This window comes from Bos javanicus, chromosome 16, assembly GCF_032452875.1.
Source record: "Bos javanicus breed banteng chromosome 16, ARS-OSU_banteng_1.0, whole genome shotgun sequence".
In the NCBI taxonomy this organism is placed as follows: Eukaryota; Metazoa; Chordata; class Mammalia; order Artiodactyla; family Bovidae; genus Bos; species Bos javanicus.
This window is the reverse complement of record NC_083883.1, coordinates 62,242,732-62,256,191: the sequence shown is the minus strand read 5'-3', so window position 1 is coordinate 62,256,191 and position 13,460 is coordinate 62,242,732. Positions and strand designations below refer to the sequence as shown.

Here is a 13,460-nt window from a genome sequence, read left to right as displayed (position 1 = left end):
AGATTTGCTGGCAGAGGAACCGACTCATCCAGTACCATGAAGAACTGGAGTAACACTGTACCACAGGAAGAAAGTGACAATTCTCCAGAAACCAAGATTAAAGTCATGGAATACTGCAATCTAACTGGTTCAGCTCAGTTCTTTCGCTCAGTCGTGTCTGACTCTTTGTGACCCCATGAACCGCAGCATGCCAGGCCTCCCTATCCATCACCAACTCCTGGAGTCCACCCAAACCCATGTCCATTGAGTCGGTGATATCATCCAACCATCTTATCCTCTGTCATCCCCTTCTCCTCCTGCCCCCAATCCCTCCCAGCATCAGGGTCTTTTCCAATGAGTCAACTCTTTGCATGAGGTGGCCAAAGTATTGGAGTTTCAGCTTCAACATCAGTCCTTCCAATGAATACCCAGGACTGATCTCCTTTAGGATGGACTGGTTGGATCTCCTTGCAGTCCAAGGGATGCTCAAGAGTCTTCTCCAACACCACAGTTCAAAAGCATCAATTCTTCGGCGCTCAGCTTTCTTCACAGTCCAACTCTCACATCCATACATGACCACTGGAAAAACCATAGCCTTGACTAGACGGACCTTTGTTGGCAAAGTAATGTCTCTGCTTTTTAATATTCTGTCTAGGTTGGTCATAATGTTCCTTCCAAGGAGTAAGCATCTTTTAATTTCATGGCTGCAGTCACCATCTGCAGTGATTTTGGAGCCCAGAAAAATAAAGTCAGCCACTGTTTCCCTATCTATTTGCCATGAAGTGATGGGACCAGATGCCATGATCTTCGTTTTCTGAAGTTGAGCTGTAAGCCAACTTTTTCACTCTCCTCTTTCACTTTCATCAAGAGGCTCTTTAGTTCCTCTTCACTTTTTGCCATAAGGGTGGTATCATCTGCATATCTGAGGTTACTGATATTTCTCCCGGCAATCTTGATTCCAGCTTGTGCTTCCTTGAGCCCAGAGTTTCTCATGATGTACTCTGCATATAAGTTAAATAAGCAGGGTGACAATATATAGCCTTGACGTATTCCTTTTCCTATTTGGAACCAGTCTGTTGTTCCATGTCCAGTTCTAACTGTTGCTTCCTGACCTGCATACAGACTTCTCAAGAGGCAGGTCAGGTGACCTGGTATTCCCATCTTTCAGAATTTTCCACAGTTTATTGTGATCCACACAGTCAAAGGCTTTGGCATAGTCAATAAAGCAGAAATAGATGTTTCTGGAACTCTCTTGCTTTTTCCATGATCCAGCAGTAGAAAATTCAAAATAGTGGTCATGAAGAAACTCAGCAAACAAAAAAATTCAGAAAAGTCAGTTCAGTGAGCTCAGAAATAAAATGAGTGAACAGAAGGAATAGTTTGTCAAAGAGATTTAAACTCTAAAAAAAAACCAAACAAGTTTTGGAGCTGAAGAATACAATAAATGAGATAAAGAATGTATTAGAAAGCATTGAAACAGAGCAGATCACATAGAATAATTAGAGTGTTCAAAAATAGAAATCTAAAAATGTTATAAGTAGAAAAGAGAAATAGCATTAAAAAATGGGGAAATTCTGCAAGAGCCATCTCACTCTTTTAGGAGGAGCACCATTAGGATAATAGGTATCCCAGAAGTAAGTAGAGGGAAAAGGGAGAAAAAGTTTAAAGAAATAGTCAGGAACTTCTCAAGTTGAAGAAGTTCCCCTTTATTTCCAGTTAACTGAGGTTTTTTTTTTTTTTATCACAAATAAGTGTTGGACTTTGACAAGTTATTTTTCTGCATCTATTGATGTGATCATATGATTTTTATTTTTTGCCTGTTGATATGATGGGTTACATTAACTGATTTTCAAGTGTTGGACTAGCCTTGCCCACCTGCAATTAATCCCCCTTGGTCATGGTGTATAATTCTTTTTATACATTGTTCAGTTCAATCTGTTAATATATTGTTGAGGATTTTGCATTTATGTTCACGAGAGATACCAGTCTGTAGTTTCCGCTTCCCCTTTCTTATAACAAAACCTAGACAAAGACATTATTAGAGCAATAGTGGCCTCATAGAATGATTTAGGAAGTATTCTCTCTGCTGCTACCTTCTAAAACAGATTGTAGAGAACTGGTATAATTTTTTCCTTGAATGTTTAGTAGAATTCACCAGTGAACCCATATGAGCCTTGTACTTTCTAGTATAAAAGGTTATTAATCATTTATTAAATTTCTTTAATAGGTAACAGGCCTATTCAGATTGTATACTTTTTCTTTAGTAAATTTTGGCAAATTGTCTCTTTCAAGGAATTCGTCTAAGATGATCATATTTGTAGGCATTGAATTGTTTGTCGTATTCCTTTATTATCCTTTTTATATCTATTGGACCTGTAGTGATGCTCCCTCTTTCATTTCTGATATTGATAATTTGTGTTCTCTTTTTTTCTTATTTAACTTGACTAGAGGCACAATGCCAGAGAATGTTCAAACTACCATACAGTTGCACTTATTTCACATGTTAGCAAGGTAATGCTCAATCCTTCAAGCTAGGCTTTAACAGTATATGAACCGAGAACTTTGAGATATACAAGCTAGATTTAGAAAAGGTAGAGGAACCAGAGATCAAATAGCCAACATCCACTGGATCATAGAAAATGCAAGGAAAAAAAAAAAAAATCTGCTTCATTGACTATGCTAAAGCCTTTGACTATGTAGATCACAACAAACTATGGAAAATTCTTAAAGAGATGGGAATACCAGACCACCTGAGAAACCTGAATGCAAGACAAGAAGCAACAGTTAGAACCTTACGTGGAATAATAGACTAGTTCAAAATTGAGAAAGGAGTATCTCAAGGCTGTATATTGTCATCCTGCTTATTTAACACATATGCAGAGTACATCATGCAAATTCTGGGCTGGATGAATCACAAACTGGATTCAAGATTGCCGGGAAAAATATCAATAATCTCAGGTATGCAGATGACACCACCCCAATGGCAGAAAGCAAAGAGGAACTAAAGAGCCTCTCGATGAAGGTGAAAGAGGAAAGTGAAAAAGTTGGCTTAAAACTCAACATTCAAAAAACTAAGATCATGGCATCCGGTTCCATCACTTCATGGCAAAAAGTTGGGGAAAAAGTGGAACCAGTGACAGCTTTTATTTTCTCAGGCTCCAAAAATCACTGTGGATAGTGATTGCAGCCATGAAATTAAAAGGCACTTGCTCCTTGGAAGAAAGCTATGACAAACCTAAATGGCATATTAAAAAGCAGAGACATCACTTTGCCAACAAAGGTCCGAATAGTCAAAGCTCTGGTTTTTCCAATAGTAATGTATGGATGTGAAAGTTGGATCATAAAGAAGGCTGAGTGCCGAAGAATCAACGCTTTCCCATTGTGGTGCTGGAGAAGACTCGAGAGTCCCTTGAGCAACAAGGAGATCAAACCAGTCAATCCTAAAGGAAATCAACCCTGAATATTCACTGGAAGGACTAATCCTGAAGCACCAATACTTTGGCTACCTGATGCGAAGAGCCAACTCACTAGAAATGACCCTGATGCTGGGAAAGATTAAGGGCAAGAGAAGAAGCAGGCAGCAGAGGATGAGATGGTTAGATAGCATCACTGAGTCAACAGAGAAAAGTTTGAGCAAACTCTGGGAGATAATGAAGGACAGGGAAGCCTGGCATGCTGCAGTCCATGGGGCTGCAAAAAGTCAGACACAACTTAGTGACTGAACAATAACAAGAGGCATATTGCTTTTATTGGCCTTTTTCAAAGAACTATTATTTGACTGTATTGATTTTCTCTATTGATTTGTTTTCAATTTCACTAACTTCTGGTATAATTCTTTTTTTTCTTTCTTATGCTTACTTTGGATTTAATTTGCTCTTGATTTTTGCAGTTCGCTAAGGTGGGAATTTAGATTACTGATTTTATATCTTTCTTCTTGTCTAATACCTGCATTCAATGCTGTAAATTTCCCTCTAAGCACTGCTTTTGATGTATCCCTCATACTTTGATAAGTTGTGTTTTCATTTTCATTAGTTCAAAATATTTTTAATTTCTTTTTTTTCTTTGAACAATATATTATTATTTACTACAACTTTCACTATAAAGATATAGAAATTGAAGCAGTATGATATTGGTGTAAATAAGGTGTATAGGTCAATGAAACATGATAAATAACTTAGGAATAGACCAGCCTGCTGCTGCTACTGCCAAGCTGCTTCAGTCGTGTCCGACTCTGTGCAACCCCGCAGATGGCAGCCCACCAGGCTCCTCTGTCCCTGGGATTTTCCAGGCAAGAATACTGGAATGGGTTGCCATTTCCTTCTCCAATGCATGCACGCATGCTAAGTTGCTTCAGTTGTGTCCAACGCTGTGCGACCCTATGGACAGCAGCCCACCAGGCTCCTGTGTTCACAGGATTCTCTAGGCAAGAATACTGGAGTGGGCTGCCATTTCCCTCTCCAACAGACCAGCCTATTCATGGGTAAATTGATTTGTGACAGAAGCGTCAGGGTAAGTCAGTGGAGGAAAGGACTGGCTGTATAACAAATGGTGCTGTAACAGTTGGACATTCACATACATGCTGGGGTGAAAACAAGCCTCAACTGTTTCCTCATACCCTTCGTAAAAATTGCCTTGCAATGGATCAGAAACCAATACATAAGAGCTAAAATATAGAGGACTAGAAGAAAATATGGAAGGACATCTTTGTGATCTTGAGATAGAGAAAGACTTCTTATATAGGACACAAAAAGCATAAAACATAAAAGAAAAAAATTAAATGGACTTCATTCAAAATTTAAAATTCTTACTCTTCAAAAGGTACTCTTAATAGAAGACAAGTCACAGAGTGGGAAAATATATTTATGAAACATTTGGGGAAAAACTTATATATAAGAATTTTAAAAGAATAATTCTAAATTTATAAAAAGAAACTCCAATTAATAAATGGATGGAAGATTTGAAGAGATAAATCACCAAAGGTAAGTGATTGGCAAATAAGCATATAAAAAGATGTTCATCATTAGGTTTTAGGGAAATGCAAACTAAAAACCACAATAAGAAGCCCTGACTATACTACATAGTATCTATACTATAGGTACTATAAACCTGACTAGAATGGCTAAAAAGAATTTTAGTAACAGTAATAAGTGCTGACAAGGATACAGAGCAGTTGGTGGGAATACAAATTTTGGAAGTTTGGTAGTTTCTTATTCAAGTTAGACAGTCATTTGCCATGTGACTCAGCAATCCCACTCCTGATATTAACCCAAAGATGTGAAAACATAAAAGATCCACACAAAGACACGTATCCAAGTGTTCACAGGATCTTTATTTGTAATGGCCAAAAACTGGACACAACCCACATGCCTACATGTATTTATACAACAGAATACAGCAATAAAAAAGAAAGCACCGCTTATACATGCAGCAGCATGGATGAATCTCCAGAGCATCACACTCAGTGAAAGAAGCCAGACACAAAAGACTATGTGCTCTGTGATTTCTGAATTTGTGGAGAAGGCAAAACCTAAAGACAGAAATCAGGTCAGTGGTTGCCAGGGGCTATGGGCTGGGTAAAAGGATTGACTGCAGAGAGGCAGGAGGGAACTTTCAGGGGTTATGAACAGGTCTTCTGTCTCTATTGAATAGTAGCTACACAAGTAGACACATTGCCAGAATTTACCAAATTTTTATGAAGAATATTAACTTCAATAAAACAAAAAGATGGGGGGTGGGGCAGGGAATCTTGCTCAATATGTTAACTGGCACAGTCCAAAACAGATGAAGAATCTGGGAGGGACAGGATGGCAGAGTGGAAGGACCTTGAGTTCACCTCTTCTCATGAGCACAGAAAAATCACAACTGCTGAAGATCTATTGATGAGAGAGACTGGAACCTACAAAAAAAGATATTCTACCTCCAAAGACAAAAAAGAAACCCCAACAAAACTGTAGGAGGGGCATACTTGAAGTACAGTCAATTCCAGTACCACCCAGGTGTGTGACCCACAAGCTAGAGAACAATTATATCACAGAAATTCTCCCACAGGAGAGTTCTAAACCTCATGTCAGACTCCCCAGCCTAGGGGTCCAGCATGAGGAGGAGGAGCCCTCAGAACACTTTGACTTTGAAGGCCAGCAGGGTTTGACTGCAGGAGCTCCACAGGACTGGGGAAACAGACTCCACTTTTGTAGGGCGCAACACAAGGTCTCCCATACCAGGACCCAGGGCCAAGCAGTGACATTGTAGGAGCCTAGGCCAGACCCATCTTGGTGGAGGTAGGGGCAGGGAAGGGCAGCTGTAGTCACCCTGGGGATGTGGACACTGGTTGGTGGTGGCAGAGATACTGGAGGATGTCATCTACATGAATGCTCATGGAAGGTAGACATCTTGCCTGGGTCATAAGCGCCAAGGCCTGACCCCACCCAACAGCCACCTTTACACAGGTCCCTTAGCACAGCCCCACCCACCAGACCCAGCTCCACCCACCAGTGGGCAGGCACCAGAAACAAAACTATGATCCTGCAGCCTGCAGAACTGAGTCTGTAAACTCAGGTCAGAACCTACCCTGGGAACAGCTGGTCCCTGCCCTTGCATGACGAGAGGGGAATGCACTGCTGGGACACTTCTCCAAGGTCAAGAAATGTAACGTACCACAGATAGAAAAGGACTATGTTCCAGACGAAGTAAGAAGATAAAACTTCTTAAAAAAGAAAAAAAAAAAAAAAGAATTGGAGTGGAAATAGAAAAATCTACGTGAGAAACAGTTCGAAGTGATGATCATAAAGATGATCCAAAAACTTGGGAAAAGAATGGATGCACAGATTGAGAAGTTACAATAAGTTTTCAGCAAAGAGAAAATATAAAGAACAACCAAAGAGTTGATGAATACAATAACTGAAATGAAAAATACATTAGAAGCAATCAATAGCAGAATAAATGAGGCAGAAGAACAAATCAGTGAGCTCTAGACAGTGGGAGAAATCATTGCCATAGACCAGAATGAAGAAAAAAGAAATGAAGACAGTTTAAGAGACCTTTGGGACATCACATCTAGTAACAGTCACACTACAGGGGCCCGAGAAGGAGCCTGACAGAATATTTCAAGAGGTAATCACTGAAAACTTGCCTATCATGGGAAGGAAACTCACCCAAGTCCAGGAAGCACAGCGGGTCCCATACAGGATTAACTCAAGAAGAAACAAGACATAAAAGCACACAGCTATCAAACTGACAAAAAGTAAAGAGAAAATATTAAAAGCAACAAGGGAAAAGCAACAGATAACACATAAGGGAACTCCCATAAGGCTAGCAGCAGATTGTTAGGCAGAAACTCTGCAGGCCAGAAGGGAGTGGGGTAACAAAGTGATGAAAGGTGCAAACCTACAGCCAGGAATACTCTTCCCAGCAAGGCTCTCATCTAGATTTGATGGACAAATCAAAGGCTTTACAGACAAGCAAAAGCCAAGAGAATTCAGCATTACCAGACTAGCTTTGGCACCCCACTCCAGTACTCTTGCCTGGAAAATCCTATGGATGGAGGAGCCTGGAAGGCTGTAGTCCATGGGGTCGCTGAGGGTTGGACAGGACTGAGCGACTTCACTTTCACTTTTCACTTTCATGCACTGGAGAAGGAAATGGCAACCCACTCCAGTGTTCTTGCCTGGAGAATCCCAGGGACGGGGAGCCTGGTGGGCTGCCGTCTATGGGGTCACACAGAGTCGGACACGACTGAAGTGACTTAGCAGACTATCTTTGCAACAAATGCTTAAGAAACTTCTTTAGGAGAAAAAGATCACAACTAGAAACAAAATTTTATGAAGGGGAAAGCTCACTAGTAAAGGCAAACTTAATAAAGGTAGGAAATCATCTATACAAACACAGTATCAAAACCAGCAATCCTGAGGAGAGCACAAATGCAGGATGTTGGAAATGCATTTGAAATGGGAGACCAGCAACTTGAAACAATGTTTTTTATACACAGACTGCTATATTGAACCTCATGGTAACTGCAATCCACCAGATACACACACAAAAAATCCAAACAACTCTGAAGTTGGTTATCAAATCACACGAGAAAAGAGGAAAGGAAGGAAAACAGTCCTTCAGTACACCTAACTAAGCTCTTCTGCTTTTGAGCACTCATGCTTCCTTCTGCTCAGATCCTGAATAAGGTACTACAGTAGCTGCCCAACCCTCCAACCAATCAAGGCAGAATTCAAAGAACCTGGAGCAGCCCTGAGGTCCATAGGCTCACATGTGGGACACAGTCCTGCCTAATTTGGGGAATGGACACAGAACTGGAAATAATCAGATATTGTGCTTCACATCAGTATTTTGTACTATGAAAACGTTATCTCTGTTTGATTACTTTGTCATAGTACCTGGACAAACATTTGAAAATTACTAGACATTTTATAATGAGGATAGTAATCAAAATGCATCTTTGTATTATTCTCTGGATATATTTTTTTCCCAATGGTTAAAGCAGATGTACTATGTACATCTAGGTACACAAATAGGCTGATTTGGTTAACCTAAAGTTCAAATCAAATCATGTATAAGCCAGAATATCCCCATACCTCAATATGTAGAAACTTCTTACATCATTTTCCCCTTTTAGCTGTAAATATTTCCATATAAGACATTGATAAGCAGTACATTTTCCCAACATTCCCAGAATGGCTCACTTACCTGCTCTTGGCCCATCCATGTCCCTCGGTGACAGGCTTCCTTTTTGTTTATGTATTTGCCTAATTGTCACATTGGGGGAACACTAATCATGAACAGGCTCAGAGGTATGTTAATGAGGAAACGCTTTATCGGCCGTAAGTTTTATCCTTTGTGCCCCACTGCCACACAGACATTGTACTTATGCTGTAAGCAGTCAACTTAAGCCAGCAGTGCCACACATCGTGAGTAGTTACACTCTGTGACAACTTCACTGGACAGTTTTTTTTTTCCATCCTGAACATTGGGGTCAAAAGTATGGTTAGAAGCAAAACAATAACTTTCCATTAGAAGTCACTGTTACCAAAATCAGATCAATATTCCAGGAGAACTTTGTTTTCTTAACAGAAAAAACAAATTTAGTCTTGCATCAGTTTACTGTTAATAATAATAAAATTCATTTACCCAATGAAATTCAGTCTAATCTTAATCCTGATAGCATACAAAAGTCATTTCTCAAAGTTCCTTTTTCACAAACCTTTTATTATTTTCTGGATCCAAACAGATTTGTCCCTTTTTTTCCCAACAACCAACTATAGGACAAAATCATCATTTTTCCTTAACAATATATCCAGTCTTTATACCTTCCTTCACCAACAATGTATCTCCTACTTGCCTTACACACTGAAATGCTTCCCTAATCATTTTTATGTATCACAATTTTTAACCCTTGAAAACCTGAACAAAACCAAGAACAAGTCATTGAAATATTATACCAGCATTTTCTGATTGGCAAACTTGAGAACATATTTCATAACCTCTAAAGACATACATTTTTCATAGCACAATTTCCAAGCACTTTGAGTTTCCCTCTTGCTCTTGCAAGAAGGCAAAAGTAGATAAATTTAGGTTTGTTTGACCTTTTTTAAACCAATTAAATAGAGCTCCTCTACAAGTTAATCTCAGCAATATTATCCAAAAACACATCGTGAGACACACAAACATCCAGAGATCTCATTGTTTCATCTTTTTATATTTCACAAATTAGCCTTTGCAATTAAACTTATCAGTTTATGAATAACAGAACAGTCAAATTTATACAGTCGATTTTAGAAACCTGCTTTTTCTTTTTCCTCCTCCTCCCCCTCCCCAACTTGGCTTGAAGTTTTCTGATTAACCCAGGGCTGAAGTCCCAGGCAAAGTGGGTTGTGTTTGTATTTCAAGGGCATGATGAGTTAACTTCAAGTTTTCTCCTAGGCATATTTTTGTTTTCTCAGGATCAGAGTTCTGGGGGTGGGGTGGGGAGGTGGGAATTCTATCAAGCTAGCTTTCTGTAACTGCATATATAAAAAGAACCAGGTTTTGGAATTTCAAAAGAGTTTCATCTTAACCAGTTTTTCCAGAATCTAAAGAACACTATTGCCATACGTTAGTTTAAAAAAAAAAAAAAAAAACACCTTTAATCATAGTTTCATAGCTTGAATTTTCTTAATGAATTTAACCTGAATTTCTCATTTTACAAAAGACAAAGATACTAGTCACACAGATGGACTACATATTCACACACCAAAAAACAGATCTATCACAAACCATCTCTGAGGGTGACTGGTATAGAATCCCAAAAAAACACTTCCCCAACACAAATGGTCTTCAATGGTAGTTGGACATCAAAACCAACTGGCAAAATGCCCAAATGATACTCAGTGCCCACAGGCAGTCCTCAACAGTAGACAGGTGTCAGAACCAGTTGGCAAGATGCCCAAATAGCACTTGGTGCCCACACACAGTTCTCAATGTCACGCATATATCAGAACCAAATGGCAAGAATGCCCAAATAGCACTTCATACTCACAAATGGGAAGGTTGCCCGGCGCACACCAGTGGACTTATCCCATCTTGGAGCTCGGCACCTCATCCCCAATGCATGTTTCCATTCCACCAAGGAAAAGTGTAGGCTGGCAGCTAGTGCCAACAGGGGAGAAACAGGGAGGATCCTCAAAACAAATGGTTTTGGCAGCTTCTAGGAACGTCCCCCAGATCCCCTTTTCGGAGCCAGCTAGTCAGAAGCAGCAGGCTCACACGTTGTCATGGCCATGGGAAACCCAGGAGAGCCAGGTGTCATCAAGCACAAGAGCTGCAGCAGTCAGCCCCAAGTTGGGCGACAAAAAACTTACTGAAAGTGGGGGTCTCTCTGGTCACTCTCAAAAGCCTACAAAGCAACCAGGTTGGTAGAAAGGAAAGTTGGCTTGAGTTTGGATGCCAGCAACCTGGAGGGGATGGAGGCCAGACATCTGTCCAAAAGCCGACTCCCCCCCCCCACCCCACACCACAATGAAATTAGGGGGCATGAGCTTTTATAGACAGAGGGAGGGGGCTACAGGCAGAAACAGGAGAGTCAGCTCTGACAGTCATCTTGAAATTAGTCATCGGTGGTCTAACCAGGGTCATCTTGATTGTCAATACAGTTAATCTTCAGTTCCAGGATTGGTTTGTCTCCATTTCTTTAAAGCCAGTTCCCAGAGTTGTGGGGGCTTCCCAGGTGGTACTAATGGTAAAGAACCAGCCTCCTACCAACACAGGAGACATAAGAGACACAGGTTCGATCCCTGGATCGGGAAGATCCCCTGGAGGAGATGGCAAGCCACTCCAGTACTCTTGCCTGGAGAATCCCTTGGACAGAGGAACCTGGCAGGCTACAGTCCACAGGGCCACAAACAGTTGGTCATAACTGAAGGGATTGAGCATGCACACATGCACACATGTCATGGCTACAATCTGGTCATCATGTAATTAACTTCTTCCATCTGGTGGGGGTTTCAGTATCTATAACGTAACTCACAGAATATGGCTTAGAATATTATTTATAGCCCTTGAGAAGGAACTGAAGGTCCCTGACTATGTTTAATGAATACATTATTATTATGTGGTCTCCTTTGACTGTTTTCTTTTGTTTCCACATGTTCACATTTCTCTGATTAAAGGTATTTTTTGACTCAAGTTTTCCACAGGTAAAAGGCAGGCAGAGGACAAGGCGGGGAGGGGCTGCAAGTGTCACAGGGTCCTGCTCTGTTTCAATGAGAGCTATTAGGATGGTAGCTCTGTGGGCCAGAGTTACATTAAGCATCTAAACTTTATTGTTGAATTTGAGTGGTACTCATCCACCCTGGACCCTAATCAGATCATGGCCAATAACATGAACAAACATTCCTTTGGTATCTTGACATAGCTGAAAAGGGCTTGGTCAAAAGATACACTAAGAAACAACAAATGTGAGATGTACACAGATTCTGGGTTCCTAGAGAATCATGGATTATAGGTTATAGTTCACAATGTCATCAGGAAACTCACCCAACATAGGTTTGTAAAATTACATCAGTGGTGACATAAGGAAGTTGGAAAAAGTAGTGATTGGTCAAGTTGAGTCACAATTAGTCTCAGGTGGGAGCAATTCATCTGATTCTAACAAGCTCCCCTAGTATGCTAAAAGCCACTGATCTCAGACTATACTTTGCATGGCAAACTCATAGACCTCCTTGACACCAGTTTAAAAAGGAAAAAATAGAGTTGACTAACTTGGATCTAAGCCATACATGTAGTTGGCATTAGAACCTGTCAGCCAAGGTGCTGATCTTACCAGAAAAGTAATCATTTATAGAGGCAAAAGACCAACCCAGCCCTGAGGCTCAGAACATGAGGAAGATGGAGCCTGAGGTTGAGGGGTCTGGAAACATGTGTGTTGTGTTAGTTGCTCAGTCGTGTCTGGCTCTTTGCGACCCCACAGACTGTAGCCCTCGGGGCTCCTCTATAGAAATGAAAATAGAGGAAGAATGGGCAGCAGTCATACAAGTAGCAACGACGTTGTTCAACCGAATAGATAACCCTTGTTTGAAAAGCAGAGAAGGTAGCCTGGATATTTGAAGTCAGTCCCAGGAACGCCAGATGCAGGACACTAGACTCAGGCACAGAAAAAGTCAAACTTCAGAGTCTTAACAACAAATAACGGAAAGAAACCAGCACAGGCAAACCAACACTGTAAAACAGATGTCCAGAGGCAACCAGGTAGATTCCCAGAAGTAGGAAGTGAACTTACCTGCTTCATCTTCAGCTTCCAGAAGGAACTGAGCTAGCAAAATCAGGCCTAGTCGCAGAGGAAATAGCACGTCCAGCAAGGAATCCAAGAAGAGATGAGGTGTGGGAGCCGGAAAACTCAGCAAAGGCAGACAAAGTTATGTCTGCTACCCGCATCAAATCCGACGTAAAGTTACGTCATTCGGAACCAATGAGAGGCCTGTATTCCTCCCTACACGTGTGAGTTAAGTGGCTCTAGCTGTGAAAATTGGCAAATAGCGTGAGGGAGGAGGCACGCTGGTAGAGCCCTGAGTCTGAAAGTGAGGTCCCAAATCTGCAGTAGCAGCATTACCTGGAACCTGTTAGGAAATGTAAATTCTCGGTCCTGCTCCAAACCTACCAATCAGAAACCTGGGGTGGTGCCTCCAGGTCATTCTGATACAAGCTCACTGCAGTAGTCTGCTGAAAGCATGGTGGAGAGAGAAGGCCAGGTGCGGTAAAGGACAGTCATTGTAAGTAGGTTTGCTAATGGTGCTTTTAAAGAGCTAGTGAAGAATAAAGTCTGTTTACAGGAAGAAGAAAGCCCAGTAAAGATAATGTAGAATAATAATAAAATACGTTCGGTGATTCACAACAACAAAAACCAAAGTGGATGAATGTAAATTGTAGTAAAAAATACAGGTGAAAATTTAATAACTGGCATTAACAATCTTTATCTCTAAAGCTTTTTATTTCCCAGACAC

General features: G+C 40.8%; 1 protein-coding gene across 2 annotated transcripts in view; it reads left to right on the top strand.

Moving 5' to 3' along the window:
* The window catches only part of ACBD6 (acyl-CoA binding domain containing 6), a 192,709-nt gene that overhangs the window by 175,246 nt on the left and 4,003 nt on the right, over positions 1-13,460 (top strand). Inside the window, exon 8 of one of the 2 annotated variants that reach the window (XM_061383379.1) lies at positions 3-119. The exons of the other annotated variant lie outside the window; for it this stretch is intronic. Coding sequence (XP_061239363.1) covers positions 3-40 — 38 coding nt within the window. The 3' untranslated portion in view covers positions 41-119. Of the gene's footprint in view, positions 1-2; positions 120-13,460 lie in introns of those variants that run through there. 2 annotated transcript variants of the gene reach the window in all.